The following is a 25,278-nucleotide window of genomic DNA, read 5'->3' as shown; positions in this document are numbered from 1 at the left end:
TAGATAGATAGATAGATAGATAGATAGATAGATAAAAAACAGCTGATAGATAGATAGATGATAGATAGATAGATAGATAGATAGATAGATAGATAGATAGATAGATAGATAGATAGATAGATAGATAGATAGATAGATAGATAGATAGATAGATAGATAGATAGATAGATAGATAAAAAACAGCTTATAGATAGATAGATAGATAAATAGATAGATAGATAGATAGATAGATAGATAGATAGATAGATAGATAGATAGATAGATAGATAGATAGATAGATAGATAGATAGAATAAAGTAGTTTATAGATAGATAGATAGATAGATAGATAGATAGATAGATAGATAGATAGATAGATAGATAGATAGATAGATAGATAGATAGATAGATAGAATAAAGTAGTTTATAGATAGACAGACAGACAGACAGACAGACAGACAGACAGATAGATAGATAGATAGATAGATAGATAGATAGATAGATAGATAGATAAAAAACAGCTGATAGATAGATAGATGATAGATAGATAGATAGATAGATAGATAGATAGATAGATAGATAGATAGATAGATAGATAGATAGATAGATAGATAGATAGATAGATAGATAGATAGATAGATAAAAAACAGCTTATAGATAGATAGATAGATAGATAAATAGATAGATAGATAGATAGATAGATAGATAGATAGATAGATAGATAGATAGATAGATAGATAGATAGATAGATAGATAGATAGATAGATAGATAGAATAAAGTAGTTTATAGATAGATAGATAGATAGATAGATAGATAGATAGATAGATAGATAGATAGATAGATAGATAGATAGATAGATAGATAGATAGATAGATAGATAGATAGATAGATAGATAGATAGATAGAATAAAGTAGTTTATAGATAGATAGACAGACAGACAGACAGACAGACAGACAGACAGACAGACAGACAGATAGATAGATAGATAGATAGATAGATAGATAGATAGATAGATAGATAGATAGATAGATAGATAGATAGATAGATAGATAGATAGATAGATAGATAGATAGATAGATTAAAGCAGTTTATAGATAGATAGATAGATAGATAGATAGATAGATAGATAGATAGATAGATAGATAGATAGATAGATAGATAGATAGATAGATAGATAGACAGACAGATAGATAGATAGATTAAAGCAGTTTATAGATAGATAGATAGATAGATAGATAGATAGATAGATAGATAGATAGATAGATAGATAGATAGATAGATAGATAGATAGATAGATAGATAGATAGATAGATAGAATAAAGTAGTTTATAAATAGATAGATAGATAGACAGATAGACAGATAGATAGATAGATAGATAGATAGATAGATAGATAGATATATTAAAGCAGTTTATAGATAGATAGATAGATAGATAGATAGATAGATAGATAGATAGATAGATAGATAGATAGATAGATAGATAGATAGATAGATAGATAGATAGATAGATAAATAGATAGATAGATACATAGATAAAAGCAGTTTGAAAAAGGATAGATAGATAGATAGATAGTTTTGAGGTCACAAAGTTAGATCTATTGTTAAGTCAATGACAGTCTATTGCAGTAAAAGTCTATGGGACAGTTGTTGCTAGGGTGCAGTATCTGGTAGTTAGGGTGTGGCTAGAAAGTTAAAAGCTCATCAGTTATTGGCAGTTTGGTAGTCTGAGTTACATGAGCTCAGCCATTAGTCTGTATGACAGTGTGATGCAAAGTTATGAGCTCACAAAGTTTGATCCCATGTTAAGTCAATGAGAGTCTTTTGAATGGAAGTCTATGGGACAGTTTCTAGGGTCCAAAAGTGGTTGCTAGGGCGTGGCCAGAAAGTTAAAAGCTCATCAGTTATTGGCAGTTAGGTAGTCTGAGTTAAATGAGCCCAGTTAGAAGTCTGTGTGACAGTCTGATGCAGAGTTATGAGCTCACAAAGTTTAGTCCAATGTTAAGTCTATGGGATTTTTCCGACGGTCCCGGGACGTTTTTCGGAAAATCGAAAGTCGGATCAGTCGGAAAAGATATGGCATACCGAGTCAGAATAGTTTGGAGGTCTGGTGTGAGTTTGGTGGTCATAGCTCGAAAGCTCTAGGAGGAGATAGATTTTGAATTTTAGTCTCAGAAGAAGAAGAATAATATATAAAAAAAATAATAAGTTTAAATAGGATTTCAGTAGTCTGGCTTGTTTCTCAAGCCAGCCTAATAATAAGTTTAAATAGGATAACAGTAGGTTGGCTTTGACAAGCCAGCCTAATAATAATAATAATAAGTTTAAATAGGATAACAGTAGGTTGGCTTTGACAAGCCAGCCTAACAAGACAGCGTTTAAATACTGCCAACGGATTTAATGGATTTGATTTATTTCTACTCATCATCACATCTATTTTGAGGCACCAGAGGGCACTCTGATACCATTTATCAGTCTCTACTTGCAAGCTTTGTTGTAATATATTGACACAGAAGAGCTTTGATTGGAGGTGAGAGACTGGATTAGAAGCATGCTTTAATGACATGTTTTAAAAGGTAGCTTAAACCAAACTGAACTACCTTCAATTCATCAAAACCATGTGAACCACATTTGTGTAGTGATTGTACGAGTTCAGTTGTACAAAAGTGTACGATTTTAAAAAGCAGGCGTGGCACCCAACCCCATCCCTAAACCCAACCCTCATTGGGGGCAAATCATAAAAAATTGTACCAATGAGATCTTATGAATTCCTACGAATTTATAGCCACTAAATCAAAAAGGTCAGAATTGTCGTGAGATTGTGTTGGAAGGACCACAGCTATCTTTTTTCCTCTCCCCCTTTATAAAGACATCGAGCTCATGTTTTTTCTCTTTCCTCTGATAGAGCTTTCTTTTCCAGATGTCTAAATATAGCTGATGTCTTCACCGCCAGAATGAACCCCAGATGAGGGTTTTGCGAGCGTGTCTTTGGGCAGCAGGAAGTGACAGAGCGGCATGTCCTCACTGTCTTCCTGCTGTTTGCCGTTCAAGTGGAGTGACAAATTAGCAGCGCAAAGCCATTACAGGGTTCAACTGTGGCTGTTTATCTTTTCTGTGGGACTCTATCTTTGTCATTCACACACTTTTTTTTTACTCAGCTTCCTTTCTGTCTCTCTTTTTAGTTCGTGACTGACAAAGCAACGATTGCCGGTTGCCACATAAGTCATTTTTGGATGGGATGGCTTGTGAGAGTGTGTCCACCTGCTGTCCTTTCAGAACAGACAGCTGTGGTCCTCTTGCTGACTGCTGAGGGTACCGGAGGATCTCGCTGAAGGGGACGCCATGCTTTGAGCCTAATGGAGCCTGAAGCATCATAACCAACGTGACTGGAATGAAGGCCGAGTGCAGCAGCTGCAGCTATGAGTCTCTGAAAGTGACTGCTTTCACTGGGTGGGTTCATACTTTCTGAATGCGTGGCAGGTGCAGTGGCGTGATTCTGAGCCAGAGTTCACCATCTGAAATTGTGTTTATGTCAGATCCCAAACACTTGAATCGAGGACACCTGCGGGTTTATTTGACCAGTCATGACTACATGGGGAAAGTAGTGATGGGAAGTTCAAATCGTTTTACTTACTCTGACCTTTGAGTCTCGCTCAGCGAGATGTACAAACCCTTTTTCGAGTCATTTCGTTCATTTTGCCAAAATGTTATTCAAATGTTACGTGTTGCTTCCAAACTCATCTACAGCTAAAGGCCTGTAGGTGTGCATGATTTCGCAGCAGATTGCTGCATAGATATATTCTAAAGCGGAAGATGTCTGACTCGGCTGAATCTAGTGGCTGTCTTACGAAATGGAAATACAGTAGGTGATAGTTTAATATGGCCATTACCGCCGTGGCTTGTACCGCCGCCGCTCTAAAGGGGTAAGAACGTGTTTTTAATGTATGACTGCAGTTTGTGAATATGCCGCCAGCGGGCACAAAGGGACGGGATGCGAATGAACAGAAATAGCCTATACATTAGCTGTAAATACGCTGCTACTTGTAAAGAAAGATAAACAATGAAACAAAGCATTATAATTCCTTTATTAATCATTAATAAGCCAAGCCACACATCCATTTTCTCAAGCAGAAAAATCATCCTTGTATTTTTTCTGTTATAATAAAGACTTTTATCATTATATAAAGTTATTCTCTATATGCCATCAAGCCAACGCTGGTTAAAGCAATGTAATCAAAAACAAATTGATGCATGTGCGCAGAAAACACACCCGCGCGTCTTTCGCACCGCTCCTGCTTGATGCTAACGCGCTGCTCGCGTTCCCGCTCCACGTATGAATCTCGGATGTTAACATGCATGGCGAAAATAAAGGCGCTGCTCATGTGCTGCTCATGCGTTATGCAACAGGTGTTGTGCCAAGAAATGCACCCCTTTCATAAACTTTCATTGGGAATCTTATTCATAAAAACCAAAGGCCAAAATTGATTAGAACGTAACATGATTATTATCTCAATGATGAAGCAAAAACAGTAAGTGAAACGCATTTTAAAATGCACCAAGTTTACAAACAAATGTAAAAAAAAGAGTAAATAATGTTCTGTAAGGGAAGAGTTCACTTCCATTAGTGTCATAACTCTGTTATTTAAAAAAAACAATTAATTTAAGTTAAAAGATGTACATTTCAGAGGGGGTGCGTTTATGGCAGGGGTAACAGCCTTTTATTTACAGGTGTCGGCAAGCAGTGAGTTTTGGCAGTCGACCAAACTAAAGTTAAATAATATGATGATGATCTTATTTTGACTAAGGACAGCCCCTGCGTAGATTTTTGTATGAAGCAGAAAGGAAGGATGAAGTCAGGGAAAAGAGACATAATAAACCTAATTCTTAGCCATAAGTCGGGTCTAAGACAGCACACCAGATAATTCTATAAAACATATTTATGTGTTTTTTTACAATTGTCTATAGAACTTCATTCTAATGAAATTAATATTCATTCATTGATTTTCCTTCAGCTTAGTCTCTATTTCAAAGGTCGCCACAGCGGAATAAACCGCCAACTGTTCTGGCAAATGTTTTATGCCGCATATGCCCTTCCAGCCACAAACCAGTACTGGGAAACACCCTTACACACTCTCATACACACACACTCACACTACAGCCAATTAAGTTATTCAGTTCCCCGATAGAGCATGTGTTTGGACTGTGGGGTAAACCGGAGCACCCGTAGGCGAGGAAACCCACGCCAACAAGAGTAGAACATGCAAACTCCACACAGAAACGCCAACTGGACCAGCTGGGACTCGAACCAGTGACCTTCTTGCTGTGAGGCGACAGTGCTAACCACTGAGCCCCCATGCTGTTCTGAAATTAACATATTTATGCAAAAGATTTCTTAAATTATTGCATATCACTTCAGTTGTGTGACTTTACATGGTACAGTTACATTTAGAATTTTTTCTATTATTTGTTTAAAATAGAATAATTGTATAATAGTAATAATACTCTTATTATAATAAATATTTATTAAAATAATATTTATATATATATATATATATATATATATATATATATATATATATATATATATATATATATATATATATATATATATATATATATATATATATATATATATCAGTTTTTGGGAAACACTGGTCTAGAACAGCACTTGAGAGCAAGACGGCCCCCTGGTGGTTCGGCGGTATTATACTTTGTATAGATTTTACTGTCACTTTTCAAAGACTACAAATAAGGGATAGAATGGAAAAATATGGGAGAATCTCAGGAAAAATGGGATGGTTTACAGGTATGATCTGTGCATTTCATATGCAGTAAATTATCAAAGATTATAACAATACTGATGATAGTGATATCCACAAACTAATTCATAAAGATGATTCACATTATGAGACTGGTGTCTAGCAAACCCTTCACAATCAAACATGACAGTACAATTCTTTCCTAAACCTAATCAGCTCTGTAATATGCTGTGTAGTGTCGTCATATGGTTGTTCCAGTTTTGTCTCACTCATTGCTCTGCAGTTTTTAGCCAAGCATGAAATCTATTCCTGTCAGTTGCAGCCATTGTCTTGAATATCACATGCCATTTTGACTCTGGACTGCCACACCATCCTCTAAAACTGATCAAGCTATGCGTATTTGTGCCGCAGGGTGTGCGACTGGTGTCTTAAAATAACCAACACACCATTTTAAGTGGGTCAGAGCTGGACGAGGTTGCCAAAGGCCTGCACATGCACCAGTGGACATACTGAGCTACATCCTGGTCATTTTACCCCGCAAGCGAAAGTGAAGGATGATACTGTGTCTGTTTAATGCAGGTCAGCAGAGCACTGACACTTACATTATGACAGTATTAAATGTAGGGCAGCTATGGATATGGCTGTCATTCATAGCCATTTTAATGGATCACTTCAAAAAAAAAAAAAAAAAGTGCATGGTTAAATCTGTTCACACACACGAGTTTTATGAGTAATATAATTAATAATACTATAAATAATCTGTGCTGGGTGGTAAGTGATTACATGTCATTTGAATTATGTAATTTGACTTTAAAAATATGTACTTTAATTAGATTATAAAGTATTTTAATACATGACTACAATTGAAATATGAATAAAATTAATTCTTACTAAATACAATACTAAAAATACAATAAGATCGTCTTTTTTAAATGACTATAAATTATTTACACAGTTTAAGTAAATTATGCATAATGTGTATATTACATTTCTTTTTTACATTTCAGAATAATTAATTGTGTCATAGTTTACTTGGATGATCACCACATTAGCTGTGTACAAATGTATGTTGAATGCATGAACTGTAAAATAATTTAAAAATATATACCAGGAAAACAAGTATTGAACACATGCAGAAAGGGAGGCGTAAAAGCCCAGGCAGCAGCTGAACTCCTTATCCCTAAAATATTTACCGTAAGTCACCCTAGAGTAATTTTATGATTTAAAAGGTGTGTAGTACATTCATACAAGTCCTCACTTACTTACTACAGGTGAGAATTTACCCATAATTTCAATCATATTTATACAGTACACAAATATTGATGATTTTTTTACAGTAAATCACCCTACTGTAATTTTATGATTTAAAAGGTGTGTAGTACATTCATAGAGTCCTCACTGACTTACTACAGGTGAGAATTTACCCATAATTTTAATCATATTTGTACAGTACACAAATATTGATGATTTTTTTTTTACAGTAAATCACCCTACTGTAATTTTATGATTTAAAAGGGTGTAGTACATTCATATAGGCCAGACTGACTTACTACAGATGAGATTTTACCCACACTTCATATTCATATTTGTAAAGTACACAAATATTGATGAAACATTTACAATAAATCACCCAACTGTAATTTATTATATTAAATGGTGAAGTACATTCACAGAGGCCTCACTGACTTACTACAGGTGAGATTTGAATCATACTTTTATTCATTTTTGTACAGTACACAAATATTGACAAAGCATATTTACATTAAATCACGTTACTGAAGTTTTATGACTTTAAAGGTTGTAGTACAATCACAGAGGCCTCACTGACTTACTACTTACTACTTTTACCCATATTTTCTTTCAAATTTGTACAGTACACACATATCGAAGAAAAATGTTTACAGTAAGTCACCCTACTGTTGATTTTAAAGGTTGTAGTACATTAACAGATGCCTCGCTGACTTACTACAGCTGGGATTTTATCTATGTTTTCATTCAAATTTGTACAGTACACAAATATTAAATAAATCTCTCTCTCTCTCTCTCTCTCTCTCTATGTRTATATATATATATATATATATATATATATATATATATATATATATATATATATATATATATATATATATATATTATATATATTATATTATATTATATATTATATAATTACTCTAACATGATTTTAAGTTTGCTAATGTAAAATTGTATAAATATAACCATTTTTATTAATATATTAATATTAGATTTTTTTTCTAAAAATATTTGGTTCAAATGTCACTCTTGATATTTCTTGACAGGTTCCAAAACTATTTTCTGACACAAGGGGGCAGACACGCATTCTGCTGTTGGCATTTGGGATAAAAAAAAAAGGAAAATGAACTTTCTTTGTGGTACAAGCAGACATACACAAGCATTGTGGTTTTAGGGGGTGTGTTTGTAGGATATGAGTCGATTGGATGCATGTTGTTTTTTGGACCGAAGTCAAACTGTGAAATTCTGTGGGTTTCTCATGTCCTGTAATCATGTAACATGGATAAACAAAAGTCACTTCTGACATGTTTATTGAGCACAAACGACACAAACTGTATGCATGCACACTTAGGAAAACAAAAGCAAGAACTCACCGCCTCTATCCATGTACTGTTAATCGAGCTTATATGTGTACCAAAATAATCCTTATGCATATGAAATAATGAAACATTCTATATTAATGAGATTTCATTACTAACCAAATCAAGGCATTTAACAACCCAATCTCTTTTCAATTTTCGATTCCTGGCTGTGTTGTTTTATCAACAAGTCTGCAGGTACTGACATCGCTCACATGTTCTCCATCTGGTTGGCACTGATAAGAACTTCCAAAGGGCTTCTGGGTAATAGTCTTCACCGGCTTAAAAAGCTGGGATGTAATGTATTCTGGCTGCGGCGGCCCTGCATCTCTGCTCTGCACAATCAGCTGTGAAGTGTGTGCTTGTCAGAGGCGAATGATGATTCACGCTGCACCCCCATTTCAGACAGAGAGAGACACACAAAATGGCTGCTCTCGGGGCCAGAGGGGGAGCCAAAAATTGTCACGGCAAACTGAAAATTGCGGCAGAGAGTCAATGGAAAAATACTGTTTCACGCTCCTGGATAAATCCGCTGCAATTTAGATATCATGTCAGTCGCTACTGGAAGTGTGCGATGGAAAAGAATTTGCACTAAGGATGACTTGATTTTGGTGTCTTGATTTTTTTCAACACATTTCTAATCATGATAGTTTTAATACCTCATTTCTAATGACTGATTTATTTTATCTCTGCCATGATGACAGTAAATAATATTTGACTAAATATTTTTCAAGACACTTCTATACAGCTTAAAGTGACATATAAAGGCTTAACTAGGTTATTTAGGTAAGGTTATGGTAATTAGGCAAGTTATTGTATAATGATGGTTTATTCTGTAGACTATTGGAAAATTTTTTAGCTTAAAGCGGCTAATCATTTTGTCCTTAAAATAGTTTTTAAAAAATTATAACTGCTTTTATTCTAGCCGAAATAAAACAAATAATACTTCCTCTAGAAGAAAAAATATTATCAGACATACTGTGAAAATTTCCTTGCTCTGTTAAACATCACTTGGGAAATAATAAAAAAAATAATAATAATTCAAAGGGGGGCTAATAATTATGACTTCAACTGTATATATTTATTCATTGTATTATCACTGTATCGCGTCTGTAACAGTGTCTTCAGACTTCCCCTTCATACTCAATATGTATAAAGGACACAACCTCTATTTTCTGGGTCACGAGCTACAGTTTACCCCCCGGGTGTCAGCTTCGCAAGGTGCATGATGGGATGCCAGATTGTGTAGACATTACATGCTGAGAAGCAGGAAAAGGTGTACACTGACATGATTGTGTGATTCTCCAGAAATACTCAATAACTTAACATACATTGTATTATTAGAATGGCACTCTTAAGGTCAGCAGCTCTTAGGTACTAACATTCCACAGATTTAAATTAGAGTTTTGTTTCAAAAATACATTAATTTAATGAAAAATTCCCAATTTTATAGTACAAAAACAAACAATACATTGGATTGCTCAACAGTGCGTACAATCAGCAACACAAATAAGCCTGATTATATGTTATACATTACTGGAAAAAGCTGCAAAACGCCCCTTTCCACCTCCTCTATCCAGTTGGCTCCAAGCGCTATGACGAAAGGAAGAACAGACGTCAGCAATGAACATGTACGTAGAGAGAATTCTCTCCATCCTCTCTCGCCTCTTCTTTTTTGAGCATGAGGTTTTTTTATTTCCTTTGTGTGTGTGTGTGTGTGTGTGTGTGTGTGTGTGTGTGTGTGTGTGTGTGTGTGTGTGTGTGTTCAACCCATCCCTTTTTTAGATGTGTATATATATAAATATATATAAGATTGTGCTCTAAAATTCATCGCCTATTGTTTGACCGCCTTGCGTTCTCTCTGAGGAGTTAATGACAGGGAAAATTAGAGGTGGACTGGAATTATGTAAACCGCCGGTCATTATCAGCCAATCACAGCCTGTCATTTCAGCGGATACTGATAGATGGGGTGTAGAGTGGTAACCATTGGAAACATGTTGTACCGGTAGTTGCTTAAAACATAACGCTTTGCAGTGACGGGATTTCAGCTGGTAAGGGGCAATGATTTGCCGTTTAAGCGCTCCATGATCCTGTTAATGGTCTTTGGAAGGTATAATCGTGCCCTTTGTGAGAAGAAAGGATAAGCAGATGCCATTTTCTTTGCTTTCTCTCTCTGTTTGACCCTTTGGATAAGCCTGGGTAATGACGCAGTGATGGGCTCACCTGTTCAGCCACAAAGGAAATGTCTGCGGGTTGGGTTTTTGAGAGCATGTGTGAATGCTGTTTGAGCATCTGAATTGTGAACAAAAGGAAAATCTGAAAAGAAAATTGAAAATAAGGCCCTAGTTACCACAAGGTGTTAACACGCATTTGCCATGTTTTAATCATAAGTAGTCAACTAAAAAAACACTGTTTCTACCTGGTATTAATCTGTGTTCAAATTCATCTTTAGTGATCACTGTTATTTAGATTTCCTTGTGTGTTCAGTATGATGCACATGCTATGTGGCTTAGGAAAACATGTGAAAGTAAACAAAGGATGCCACTATTATTCTGTCTGTAATCTGTGGCTGTAAATATAGGCTCATTCTGAAACAGTAGCCCTATATACATTTCTGGAAATCGCGAATTATGCAGCCAGATGTACGCATGTCTGCATTTCATCTTTAAAACGAACGCTAAAGAGCGGTATGATGCCATTCCTAAGCTGACTGCACACCTCAATATGGACGGCTTTCCTGCTGTTACCTGTTTGTCCAGTTAGCTCGCCATGTATGTTGGTGGACTTCAGACACAGAGAGGATGTTACGCTCCTCGAATTTTGCGTGCGTGTCTTTCTCTTTAGGTCTTTCTCTTTCTCTCTTCGGTTTTACAGGTTCAACCCCCTTCTAATTGATATTGGCTGTAGGAGCAGTCAATCATCATTATCTTCAGTGATGTTGTGGCTTCGGCAGCCAATCTGAGTGGTTGCCAGGGTTTTAAAAAGACGACGAGTGGGACGCCGGACAGAGGCTTTTGCGTTCCTGTTTTGTTCTTTGTTTTAATCTTCCTCCCGTTATTTTTTATATTTTTTGTTTGTTACATAACATTGCTTTGTCAAAAGTTGTTCTTGCTATTTTGTTTATTTTCATTAATATTCTTTTTATTGGTAATTTGAGATTATGCTGATATTCTTTGTTGTCCACCGGGGAGATTTGGAGAGGTAGATGTCACATCCTTACATCACAGGTGCAGGATTGAGCACTGGCTTTGTATTTTTTGGTTTGGTTAAGTTTAGAGTTGGTAAGTTTGGGCGTGTAAACTTTCGATTATTTTTGTTTTCAGTTAGGTTAAAGGATTATACTGAGTTAGATGTTTTTTTGGTTTTGTTATTCTCTTTTCTTTCAGCGCAAATTATGCCCTTTCCCCCTGCTGGGTTTAGGGGATTATTTGTTATTATTATTGTTTTCGATTATTTTGTTATTATAAATTGTATATAATTTACCTTTTGTGTTATTTGTTGTTATCTATATTATTATTCTTTATCATTACTATTTTTTCAGTTTATCTTAGATTTTTTGAATAATAAATTATTCTCTTTCTGGATTGCTTTTGAAAACACTATTGGTTGGGTTTAGAAGGAGGGTGGGTAAGTCAATCGGTCAGTCAGTCAAGCAGTCTGTCGACAGCAGCCATTGTTGGATTCACACGAGAACAGCAGGTGTGTAGACATTTAGGATCTCAAAAGGTGTACACAGCGGCCTCTGGTGGATTCGCAAAAACAAACACCACAAAAACCTTACCTCCTGGGATGTACTTGCTGGTCTCCAAAATTTTTTATAGCGGTACATTTTAAGAATGAGCCTGGGTTAGTTTGGTTTGTTCACACACAGCTTTTTAACACAGATGGGACCAGACGCAGCCAACGCAAGGCGAGACCACAGTCATGTTTGGCACTGCTAATTCTTTGACGTCAACTAGGTATGTCTGAATCTTAAAACAATCACATTTATAGCCATATTAAGCTTAGATATCTTAATATCAAATGTAAAATGTTGTGCCACACATTTTTCATGGCTGTAGCTCAGGAGGGCCAGTGTCCTGCAGGTTTAAGCTCCAACTTGCCTCAACACACCTGCAAGGATGTTTCTAGAAAGCCTAGTAAGAGCTTGATTGGCATGCCCAGGTGTGTCTGATTGGGGTTGGATTTAAACTCGCAGGACACCGGCCCTCCAGGACCGAGCTTGGACATGCTTGCTGTAGCTGAATTGAAGTTGAATTTGAAGATAAGTATATGGTTGAGATAGTGATGGTTGTATTAGAACTTCACTGATGGTACAGTTCAGTGTGTATGTGTAACACTTTGCTTTCAGACTAAAACACTGAAATCGATTATACTATAGGTGTTCCTGTTAATGTGTCGGTACTATTCCTGTCCATTTTTGTGGCATCTTCCATTGATTATGTCAAATGTGATTACCTCACAATGGCGTATCTGCAGGAGGTTGTAATGAAATATAAGCGCGGATCTGGCTGGCTGTTGGTCGTGCTCAGGCGAGGTGACACAGACTCATCAAACCAGGGCAAGAGCTTGATGAGATGGATGGAAAATCCTCCCTCAGGCTTGGAGAAACTGTGAACCAACCAGCGTCCTATACACATTTTCTTATGCATTAGCAATGTAGAAGACGTGGAAAAGGTGACATCTCAAGATGATTTGATTGGTTATTTATTATTATTATTTTATTTAATGTTTGCTAAGACGAGCATCGTTTTCATTTTGCTCAAATTAAATGTTTGTTCACTAACCTCATGTACTGCAATCTGGCAGGTAATGGTGCATTCAGATTAGTGTAGCTGGAAAGCAAGCAAATGAAAACGATTCTGATTGAAACTGTAATTTTGATTGTAAGGGTGCTTTCACACCTGCCTTATTTAATTCCGTTGAATCGCACTAGAGTTCATTTTCCCTCTTGGTGCGGCTCATTTGGGCAAGTGGGAATGTAGCAATCATACTCGATTGCGCACCAGAAGCAGGTCTCGGTAGGCTTTCAATTGAATCCTGGAGCAGTTCGTTTTTGGTGAGAATATGATCCGAACTACAACAGCCCCAACCGCAAAAAGTACTGCGCCGAAGGCTGATGCGCTGTGCATTAGGGAATGTAGAGGATAAATATTTGTTGACAGCGCTTTACCAACTGAGAGAGAGAGAGAAAGAGAGAGGGAAAAACATTACTTGATGGATCGTTGATAATATTTCCGGAAGATGACCATGTCGCAGTTTAACAAATTAATTCACGTCTCCTCCTGAAGTGATGATGCACCTTTGACGTTTGCGATGCATTAAAACATTGTTTACCAGCCGCAGCCGTGCTTCATTCTCAAACTGTATAGTTTGTCTATAGTGATGTTTACAAACTATGTAGTATACTATGAGTAGGGATACAATCAGCCATTGCAGTTGCACCTCCATTGTAAAAAGTGACATTTTGTGTCTGCGGTAGTTTGTTCACGGAAGTTCCATTGGCATTTTCACGCATTTGAATTCTGACCAATCGAAAAGACATTGTTTTTGGTGCTTTTTTCCTATTACAATTACGTGTGGGTCTCTAAGCAAACATTAGGTGTTTTTTTGGTAACTGAATGCTTTTGGTGGCGGCATGGTGGTTCAGTGGTTAGCACTGTCACCTTACAGCAAGAAGTTCACTGCTTCGAGTCCTGGCTGTAGGACAAGTATATCTCTACAATATAAAAATTATCTCTACCATATTTTTTAACGGTAGATTTCTGGCAACCACAGTTGTCAGTTTTTTTACAGTGAATTTTACAGTTCTTTTAATTATACCGTAAACTGAAAAACATCTCTGCCATATGTTTTACAGTATATTTTTGGCAGCCACAGCTGGCAGTTTTTTACTGTGAATTTTACAGTATTTTTTTTTACAGTGTACTTTATTTCCCCAAAGTGGGAAGGATGGATTAACGATAGATTAACAGAACCATCTTTAGCATTACGTCATGAAGATTAGGCTTACAATAAGGTAGCAACACTTTACTAGCTAATTCACATCAGTATTATACTATAGAGGCAGATCACATTTTCTTTTAATTAAAAAAGAATAATTGTCATCTGAGCTGAAGCAAAGAGACAGAGCTCTAACATCAGACAGAAGTCGGATTGTAATGTGATATGATTGGGCTGGTCAGATTGATCTGCTTGTGTGAATAAGGGTCTTGTAGAGCAGTACATCTGCTATCTGCAGCAGCAGCTGGGGGGAGTCATGCTCCGGTAGCCCCTCACAATGGGGAAACAGATTTAGTGGCGCTTCGGCGGGAACACATTCAGCTCACGTCCCTCTGCGCGACAATGGCCTCATCATTGGCCACATCAGTCTATTGACGCGTGCCTGCAACCCTCAGCGCCCATCAAACCTGCCAGGAGAATCTATTTCTCTTCATAAATCCTTTTTCAAACACGCCACCTTGCTCTCTCATCGCAGGAGAAGCCCTCTGAAACATTTTACAGTTTCCAAATTTGGAATAAACTGATTTCAGTTAACAGCGTCATATTGAAAATGCTAAATGATCAGTTGATTGGGATGATCTGTGGCTATGAATTTAATATGAGAATATTGATAAGTGGTAATGATTGTTCATCCATTCATCTATTCATTCATTCATTCATCCATTTATTTATATGACACCATTTAATACAACTCGCATTGCTTGAAGTGTTTTACAGTCGTATGGCTAACAATTGGAGAAAAAGAGATGAGAAAATACATCACAAGGACAAAAACATCACAATAACATTTTAAAACTCTCATATTTGTTATAAATCTCTGTCTGTTGTATACCCAAAATTACATTTAGAAGGTCTTGAGTTAATATTTTTCAGAAGCAAAACAAAATTATTATAGCTAATATTAATTGGAAAAGAGTCTGGTTAACTTCCTTCAAATACACTATTAATAGTACAATTATGCAAACATGTTGATTTCTTCAACATATTTTTAAACATAATAGTTTTAATAACTCATCTCTAATAACTGATTTATTTTATCTTTGCCATGATGCCAGTAAATGATATTTGACTAGATATTTTTCAAGACACTTCAATACAGCTTAAAGTGACATTTAAAGGCGTAACTAGGTTAATTAGGTAATTAGGCAAGTTATTGTATGATGATGGTTTTTGTAGACAAAGGAAAACATATATAGCTTAAAAGGGCTAATAATTTTGTTCTTAAAATGGTGCTTAAAAAGTTTAAAACTACTTTTATTCCAGCTGAAATAAAACAATTAATACTTTCTCCAGAAGAAAAATAATATCAGACATACTGTGATAATGTCCTTGCTGTGTTAAACATCATTTGGGAAATATATAAAAAAGAAAAGAAAAAATCGAAGGGGGGCTAATAATTCTGACTTCAACTATCTATCTATCTATCTATCTATCTATCTATCTATATATATATATATATATATATATATATATATATATATATATATATATATATATATATATATATATATATATATATATATATTACCGTTTTTATATCAGTTTTTTTTATGTTTTGTCTTTTGTGTTGTATGTTTGTTCCTGATGGTATATGCAATAATAATAAAAAATAAACAATTTAAAACTCTTCATTTACGTTTAAAAGTTGTTGTTTTAGCTTCACTTTAACAATTTGTAGGCACTTAGCAGAGCGAATTAAATGAGGAAGACCATTCCACTGTTTAGGACCTACATGAAAAAAAAGCTCTGATACCAGTTTTATACAATTCAGGCCTTAGAAATAAGGTTAAATGTTTCGGAGAGTATAAGTAATCTCATTAGCAAAGACTAAATCAGAAATTAGGATTGTTTCTACACTGTAACAAGCAATTAGTTACTTTACTTAAAAACAAAATGTGAGTATACACACTGTTACTTGGTACTGTTGAGTAAACTTATTTTTTATTATTATAGACATGGTTAATTTACCTAATAATAAGGCAACATGTTTAATCTCCTTTTAAAATTAAAGTTTACTAAAAGGTATCTTTTTTACCCTAACCATCTGTATTAGCGAGAGACAAAAATAGTTTCGATTTCCACAGCGTCACAATAAAACAACAGCTTATACTACTATATGCCAATTGTTTCCTCAGGTACTGATTATGTGCATAATTCAGTGTTAAAATAAATAAAATATTTAGCAATAATTAATTAAAAATAATGATAAAATAACAAGCAATGTCTAGCCAGCGTCTAGGGATGTTTTTTGAAATGCAATAATGATGTTAAATGACGTTGATATTTGTTTGATTTTAGGATGTGTTGGAAAGTGACATTGAGCCAACATCTTAATCCAACGTCATGTAGACATCAAATACTGACATTTATTCATCAGGTATGGCAACCATTGTCAATTTTAAGTTTGTTTCACAGTATCAACTTTTTTTCCAGAGAATTTTGTTTAGATGTAGCCATCCTCCTGTTATTTACTCAGAATTTTGACTACTTCTCAGAGCTATGTTTTCTTGGAAATTCTTGAAATGTTATGTCTTAAAATTATGTTTCTCAGAAGCAGATATTTTAAAAAGCAAAATCGTAATTCTCAGAAAAATAAACTCAGAAGTCGCTGTGAGATGTCAACTTGCAATTGATAGAATTAACTAAAATTATATTTTTTATTAATCAATAATATTAAATCCTCAAGATGTCACTCCTTCTATTAAAGAATTTAAGTAATGTCTCATAATTAATGTTTAGATTTTTCCATTTTAGATTTGGCGTCCTTATTCCCCAATGGCCTCATACATCCCCATCAGTCAGACATTTCATGATGGAGCTGTTCTGAATGATGATTATTATCATGATTATATGGTCTTCTTGAGTCCAGTGTGTGGGCTAAGATGCTTTCACCCACTGAATCCACTTCACTTTGGATGAGATAATTGTGTTAAAAGCTGCCTCACATCCAAATCGCTCACAGCAAATCTGTCCAACCATGTCTGAAGACAGCTGCATGCACCTCTGGTAAGAGCTATTTCCACCATACTTCCAATATCTCCTTCCAGGAAACCATCACCAGATCTCAGAAATCATTAATTTGTTTATTATTCATAAGGCTAAATATTGATCATCTTCATCGCCACCGTTGGCACTAAAGTCATATTATTATGTCGCTCATAACAGTGTTTTGGGAAAAGTTGGCTGATGTGAACGAGAATGGAATTGTGTTTGTGTGTGTGTGTAATTTATATCATCTTTGCAGGTTTCACATGATGTTTTATTGCTCATATGTTGCTTTTTTAGTGCAGGATAAAAGAAAATAGCTAATATATATTTTCTGAAAAATATCTGAATGCAATGAAATGAACATAATGCATGCTTGGTCTTGAAAACTAATATTGAAGTTGCTGATATTCATGTTTTAGCACGTCTGAACACATCATCAAGATCTCTTTTGAAGCTAGAGAAAATATGAGAGATAGATTTTTGGTCTTTTAATGAAATTATAGGGCACCGGTTCCTCACAGCAAGAAGGTCGCTGGTTCAAGCCCTGGCTGGGCCATATGACATTTCTTTGTGGAGTTTGTATGTTGGTGTCGGTTTATTCTGTGTGCTCTGGTTTCCCCCACAATCCAAACACATGCACTATTGGTGAACTGGGTAAGCTCAATTGTCCAAAGTGCTGTCATTGTTCCAAAATGAACCAATGTGAAAGCATTTCAGTAAAGCAGACTAGGCAGAATAGCGCTATTTACTCATGTTTTGTTGTTAAACTAAATAATTATCTACATTTTTGATGCAGTAAAAAGTCCCTTATGAAACTGAAAATAATCACATCAATCTTTCACCGGGAGATTTCATTGGCTGAACAACACTTCTGTGCATATAACCCATTCATAACACAACACACTCTACATCAGCTTTGGGGGACTAAAATAGTTTTAAAACAGAACATTACCTGAAATACTTTAGCAATGGTGTCGTCCTTCCTCCAGCGTACAACAGTAACTCCAATATTGATTCAGGATTTTCAAAAGTTTCAGTTCAGCATTTGATTTTGCCACGACTGTAACTGTCTCGTGTGCACGTGTCATGAACGCGCAGCGCTCATGCCGGCGGACACACGCTAATGGCGGATATCCGTGAACAGAGATGCGCAGAAGTCCAAATTTACATTTGTTGACAGACAGTTTGAGCTACTTTTCTGATTTTTGGAGATATCAGCCGGACAATAATTAATTGGATGAACATTTTTCCGTTTTATGCCTTACCCAGAATATAAAAATACATATAAATACATTTAGATGATTTACTTTCATCATTACTATTTAGACTGTGAAGAAACTTTCAACCAGCACAACAAAACATGTTTCTGAAGACAATCACCTACTGCACCTTTAATTTAAAGTTCATAAAAATGAGTTTCCTACAGTAAAAGGAGCAGTGTTTCGGTATGTAAAAAAATCAGAAAAAGTCAAATCTGGGTTTTGATGAGTAAATTAACCTTAGTTGGCCCATCGGTGGTGGGGGATTGATGAATTTGACATGCTTGTCACCCTGAGGCAAAGCCATTTGAATCAGCACCTGCTTCACAACAACCCAGACTCAAGTGTGTATGGAAACAATCACGGCGCCTGTGTAAATACACTGGATCTCCAGCTGTGATGCGCTGATTGTGGAAAGATGCAAAGAAAGAAGCGATGAGACAAATAGGAAGAGACAGCTGCGTGTCTTCTGTTGTTGAAGCTAATAGTGTACACAAGCGATGCATGACGAAACAAAGGTCAAATTTTTCCCTTTTGCTTTGGCAGACATTGATTTTTCATAGTCTTTAAACTGTTTAGTGTAAATAAACTCTGGTTATTTGTATATTGATCATTCTTGATATGAAGTTCATCTGGAATTCTTAATACTTTTATGCAAAAATCAAGTTTATAAAAGGTTTAAACACCATTGTGTGTATATAGCGAGTCTATAATTATAATCACTCTTCATAAAAACAGTCAGTTGTAAAAAGGGTCATAATTGGACCCCTTTAAATGAATATGCTTGCAATGCTTTGTACTTTAAGGAAACACTTTTAGAGATGCAATCAAATGTAATGTCAAGTTTAGAGATTAATGGTACATTTTTTCCATTGCGTCTTTGAAAATATTGCATACAAACAACAGTGTTGTCAAAGATCCATGTTCATATACTGTATATACAAGAGAACAACCGAAAATGCTGTATTATGCCACTTAGGAAATCACTTTACAAAGAAACACTACATACTTTGGTAGACTGGAGTCTGGAAGACAGGTCAATCCATACAATTGGATGGGTTTAGGGAAGGAGGAGGGTGGGACAGTCGATCGATCAAGTCAGTCAGTCAGTCAGTCAGTCAGTCAGTCAGTCAGTTGATCCTCTGGTGGATTTATGCGAGAACAACAGGCAAGAAAGCACTCAGGAGAGAAATTTGACATCTGAAAAAGAATGAACTGCACCCTCTGATGGATTTGCGAAAACAAAAACTGCAAAAAATATAGCTCCTGGTCGTATTTGGCGCTCACCAGAAATGCATATAGAGGTACATTTTCAGAATGAGCCTGGGTACAATCATGTTTATGAAATGTTATGCAGTCTTTGTAATGTCAATTTATGATGACGAAGACAAAGAGGTTGTGATATATTTGGTTATGTCAAGTTCTCATAACAAAGATATCACAAACATTGTCACCTTTGTATTTAAAATGACTTAACCGAGCTAATTACAATTATTAAAAGCATGTGTAAAATCTCCCACAGTTATAACAAGTCATGTCATGATTATAAAGGTGTCATGACAGTCACGGACACACCCTTCAAGTGCCTAACCTAAAACTGCACTGCATAACGGGAATACTGCGTATATCATATCTTAACCATAAGCATCTTGCATTAGGCATCTTTCAGCATGGCATTTTTTTTCCTATTGTGATCTTCATTGTCACAGTAAGTAAATGCCAAGCAGAAAATGTCAAACAGCGAGTGAATAATGTTCTGAGTGGGATGATGAACCACAAATCTAAGTAGGACACATGCCTAAAGCATCAACCCACAGTCCAATGGAAAACATATGATTTATGCTTCTCAGTATTGTTTAATTATTTTCATAGCCTTCTTTGACAAGGTCTAACTGATCATTTTGACTGATAAAGTTAGAGGATGTAACCTGTGAAATTACAAAAGGCAAAGAATCTCCTTTAGATTTATAATATTCATTCATTACAGAATAATTCACCACTCGACTGGATGAATGTGGACTGGTTTGGCTTTATTATCTCACTGACAGCAGGGCACATTTAACTGAGTAGCATAGTAGTAGCGGACATCATTAGACTAACTGCAGATGTTTCACTATTCTCAAGTTCTTTGTGAATAGTTAATGTTTATCATTATCAATAGTTAATGTTAATCATACTCAAGTAAAAGTAACATTACTTGCTTAAAAATGTAGTGCAAGTAGAGTAAAAGTATCTGTTGTAAATATTACTCAAAGTATGAGTAAAAAGTAGCCCTTCCAAAATACTCAAGAGTAGTGAGTAGGGAGTATAATGCTGTGAAAAGCTGATGCGTTTACATGTAATTTGTGCAGGTGTGTGTAAACGTAACATTCTGTAGTGGATTTAGTTATTACCCAGCAGGCACATTACATCATAAGTCGTTAATATTAGGTTAGCTATAGGTTGTGATGTCAGGTGACCAAAATTCAATGTCTAGCCAGTGTCTAAGGACAACTTTATTTTGATGTCCACCAATGACGTTGATGTTTGGTTGATTTAGGTTGTGTTAGAAAGAGACCAAAATCCAACATCGAGCCAACATCTTAAACCAACGTCATATTGATGTCAAATACTGACATTTATTCGTCAGGTATGGCAACCAAAATTCAATGTTTGATAGACGTCATAGTGGTAACGTCCACACAATGTTAAGCTGTAACATCACTAGACGTTAATATTTGGTTGGTTTTGGGTTAAACGTTCAACATTGACGTTGGCCTGACGTTGAGTTTTGACGTCAACCCGATTTTCATTTCCAAGCAAAATGCAACATCCACATGACGTTAGGGTACAACGTCAATCTGATGTCGTGTTGACATCTTGTACCTGCTGGGTGTTCAAAGCCATTTCAGTCATCATACAGTAAACGTGTGTCATCTTCTCGTCAGTCACATACGTTTAAACCGGGGGTGTCCAAACTCGGTCCTGGAGGGCCGGTGTTCTACATATTTTAGTTCCAACCAGAATTAAACACACCTGAATCAGCTAATCAAGCTCTTTCTAGGTATACTAGAAACTTCTTGGCAGATGTGTTGAAGCAAGTTGGAGCTAAACTCAGCAGGACACCGGCTCTCCAGGGCCGAGCTTGGATATCACTGATCTAAACAGTCTCTGGGTCAATGCGTGTAAAGATTTTGAACATCTTCTTGTACACTTTTAGTGCTTCCAAACTGTTTGCTGCAAAAATAAATTGCGCGTCTTGAGGTAGTTCATTATGATGCGATTTACCTTCTATGTGCGATTTGATTGGACAGGAATCACAGGACGGATTTTTCTAATCCACATAGACAGGAAAAATAAAGTAGTGACTGCATAGTGAGATAATCAACGGATTGCCATGCATCAAAAGATTTTAAATAGACAACATGGAGGCAAAGAAGCAAGGGGCAGTTGCCTCAACGCAGTCCTTTGATACTTTGTAACATCCTAAAAAATAAATTTTGAAGATTATTAAATCCTAAATTTCATGAAGATTTTGTTTGTTTGTTTGTTTTACACTCTCAGAAAAAAAGGTACAATGAGGGTACAATTTTGTTCCTAGAGGGAACAAAATATAAAATTGTACCTTTAAAGGTCCCATATTGGTCCTTAGGGTACAATTTTGTACCCAAATGGGCTATAAAGGTACAAATGTCCAGATTTAGGTTTGGAAGGTACATTTTTGTACCTTTTATAGCACATTTGGATACAAAATTGTACCGTAAAGGACCAATTTGGCACCTTTAAAGGTACAATTATATATTTTGTTTCCCTATAGAAACAAAATTGTACCCTCAGCTCATGATAAGATCAAGACACTATATAACACTAATTTAAATGTATTAATACTAAACATTAATACTAAAATACATAATTTAAAAATATAATAAATAAATAAATTGATTGAATTAAGTATTTTAATAATTTAATTTTTTTCATGTATTTAAATTATATTTTTTCTCAAAAATGTTAATAATTTAATTTATAATTGAATGTAATTTTAATCATTAAAATTAAATACTGGTCGTAAATACGTAAATACTGGTCTTTGCTTACTGTTTAAGACCCTATAGTTTATGGGATGTAGAATAAGAACCATGCAGAGTGACATCATCTTCATACAGGTGGTGATGTCGCTGTCTCTTTAAGAATTTGGCTTGTTGAGACGTTATATTAGTGTTTGTTACTGAGGCGGTCCGTCGAGTATGCTGGCTGTTTACACAGAACTTCGCACGCTTTTCAAAGAAAAGTCTATTTTGGAGTCCACACTTTTCAGGTAAGAATGTATTAAAGATATATTTTAATTCTCATTTTTACATGTGAAGCCGTGTTCTGTTGATTTTGTCTGACTCTCGGGTCTCGGCTTTCCTCCGCTTTAAGTGCTCCGGGCTGTCTGGTGTACGTTGGCCTGCAGGATGGTGTTTGCTAAGATGTCTGCAGCTTATTAAAGAAGTTAATACAATGTGATATCGAAGTCACCGAGGGACATAACGTTATAGACGGTGAGTACTATATGCTGTTAGTTTTCTCGGTGTAAAAGTTCCCTTTATCGCCTACGTTACGTATTCGCGTCTTATATCTTACGTTACGTTACTGCTTTATTAATAAGTGTTGCCACGGCGGAATATAATCGCAACCCAAATAGCAAAATACACTCGGGCCAGTTGCGGCGGCAGAAGCGAGCCGACGCTGCCGTATCCGTGTACCGGAATCGGGCCGTGAGTAATGTTCGGTGTTGCCCGGAGCTCGCGCGACCAAAGTCTTCATATACCTTGATATAAAACTTTTTGTTATTAATACTGGAAATTTGTAATTATCGATAATGTTTTATATTTTGAGGCCATTTTTCTAGCCACGGTTGACCGCTGAAATGTAATTTTAGACGGTTATATAAGTTACACTGCCATTTTGTGAAGAAAAATCACAATTTTGTCACCGGCAAAGCGACTGATTATGTAAACGTGGCTAGTTACAAACGTGGCGTGTGTGTAGGCTTGTTACATATCTTCGTTTCAGTGTCTAAGTTACATTAATGTTGAGGAGTGTCCACAAACTCTCATGCCCAGAATTGTTGGTGCTTTACTATCGTTTAACGTTATACTTATGTTAATGTAGAATTATTAACATACCATGTTGTATAAATCGACGTTTTAAGTTAGACTTTGTTCTTTAATGTAATAATTTGTCTCATCTGTGCTGAAACTGGTACCTTGAGCTATTTTACCTATTTTATTAATATCTCAAAATAAATAAATAGTTATTGCTTTATCTTATTGCTTTCCAGAAGTTTATGAAGTTTCCAATTGTCTTTCAGGACAAGATTGAACAACAGAATGCAGCCTAACAGCATCAGAGCAATGAAGGCATGTCATATGAAAGCATGGCTTTCAAGATGTAAGTATGTCTCATTATCTATACCATGGTTTTAATGGCTTACATACTATTTTAAATTTGTAGGTTTTTACTTACAAACAACAGTAAATGTACACCCACATGTTTAAAATTATTTTCTAGGTTTTCATCGAAAGATGAGAGATCAACTGAAGAATGCTATGGACCTGACTCTAAGGTACTCTTTCTAAACTTTCTCCACTTGATTAATATTATTAAATTCTAGCTTTGGATGGATTCCTTCATATTTGTTTGTATGCCACATCTTATGTTCCAGGAATTGATTTTACAGCAGCACTTCTCATGTTGCCAGCTTTGTTAAGCGAGACACTTCAACATTTCGTTGTGCTCAGGTGCGTATGTTGTTTTCTGTTTAGTATATGCTGTGATAAATGCATTTTATAATGCTTGATATTCTTTATATTAGGATGACGCAGTGGGTAGTGCTGTCACCTTACAGCAAGAAGGTCGCTGGTTCGAGCCTCGGCTGGGTCAGTTGGCATTTGTGTGAGGAGTTTGCATATTCTTCCAGTGTTCGTGAGGGTTTCCTCCAAGTGCTCCGGTTTCCCCACAAGTCCAAAGACATGCGCTATAGCTGAATTTGGTAAGCTTATTTGTCTGTAGTGTATAAATGTGTGTGTGAATAAGTGTGTCTGGATGTTTCGTAATACTGGGTTGCAGCTAGAAAAGCATCTGCTGCATAAAACATATGCTGGATAACTTGGTGGTTCATTCCACTGTGGCAACCCCAGATTAATAAAGGGACTAAGCCGAAAAGAAATTGAATGAATGAATGAAATTTATATTAGTCTTTTAATCTGTGATACTTTTTTTTTTTTAATCAGTGAATATTAATTATTTTACTTTCTATGCATGTTGATTTTCATCAGGGATAGAGTGACTGATATTAATGTAATTATTGCTTTGTCATTTACAGTGAACCATCTTCACCACATCCAACAGTTCAAGTACAGGAGGAGGCCACCAACTGGACAACTGTGTTAACAAGACGAGTCACGGCAGTCTTCAGAGTTGATGGGATTGCAATTGGCTGGGCTAATGATGTGGACGAATATACATTTTTGACATATCCATCTTATTAGAAGATCACCTTGATGTTTCTGCAGTGGAATGTTTTGAATGAACGGTGGACGGTGACAAGCCTGGATCTACTCCAGTTACCAGAGTGATCAACCTTGTTTTTTGTTTCTTTACATGCTCTTGGGATAATCACAATCATCAAGTTAATCCAGCACACTGCTATCATTCATGC

The 25,278-nt window shown here is 35.8% G+C and overlaps 3 protein-coding genes across 5 annotated transcripts in view; all 3 read left to right on the top strand.

The window, feature by feature from the left end:
- Positions 1–3,428, top strand: part of LOC108181524 (uncharacterized) — a 41,346-nt gene extending 37,918 nt beyond the window's left edge. Inside the window, exon 6 of the mRNA XM_021470263.3 lies at positions 3,161–3,428. Within this exon, the coding sequence (XP_021325938.1) occupies positions 3,161–3,310 (150 nt within the window). The 3' untranslated portion in view covers positions 3,311–3,428. The remainder of the gene's footprint in view (positions 1–3,160) is intronic.
- The window catches only part of gpr158a (G protein-coupled receptor 158a), a 741,191-nt gene that overhangs the window by 206,758 nt on the left and 509,155 nt on the right, over positions 1–25,278 (top strand). The gene's annotated exons all lie outside the window — the stretch shown is intronic.
- myo3a (myosin IIIA) overlaps positions 3,161–25,278 on the top strand; it is a 133,575-nt gene continuing 111,457 nt past the window's right edge. The window contains exons 1-5 of one of the 3 annotated variants that reach the window (XM_073940164.1): positions 3,161–3,428; positions 6,149–6,357; positions 12,182–12,305; positions 16,648–16,726; positions 17,104–17,355. In XM_073940164.1, the coding sequence (XP_073796265.1) occupies positions 17,327–17,355 (29 nt within the window). In that variant the 5' untranslated portion in view covers positions 3,161–3,428; positions 6,149–6,357; positions 12,182–12,305; positions 16,648–16,726; positions 17,104–17,326. Of the gene's footprint in view, positions 3,429–6,148; positions 6,358–12,181; positions 12,306–16,588; positions 16,727–17,103; positions 17,356–25,278 lie in introns of those variants that run through there. The other 2 variants (XM_073940165.1, XM_068217046.2) reach the window with 2 other exon arrangements.

Source organism: Danio rerio, chromosome 24 (assembly GCF_049306965.1).
Source record: "Danio rerio strain Tuebingen ecotype United States chromosome 24, GRCz12tu, whole genome shotgun sequence".
In the NCBI taxonomy this organism is placed as follows: domain Eukaryota; kingdom Metazoa; phylum Chordata; class Actinopteri; order Cypriniformes; family Danionidae; genus Danio; species Danio rerio.
Note: the sequence above shows the minus strand (reverse complement) of the source record. Positions and strands in the feature narration are given on the sequence as shown.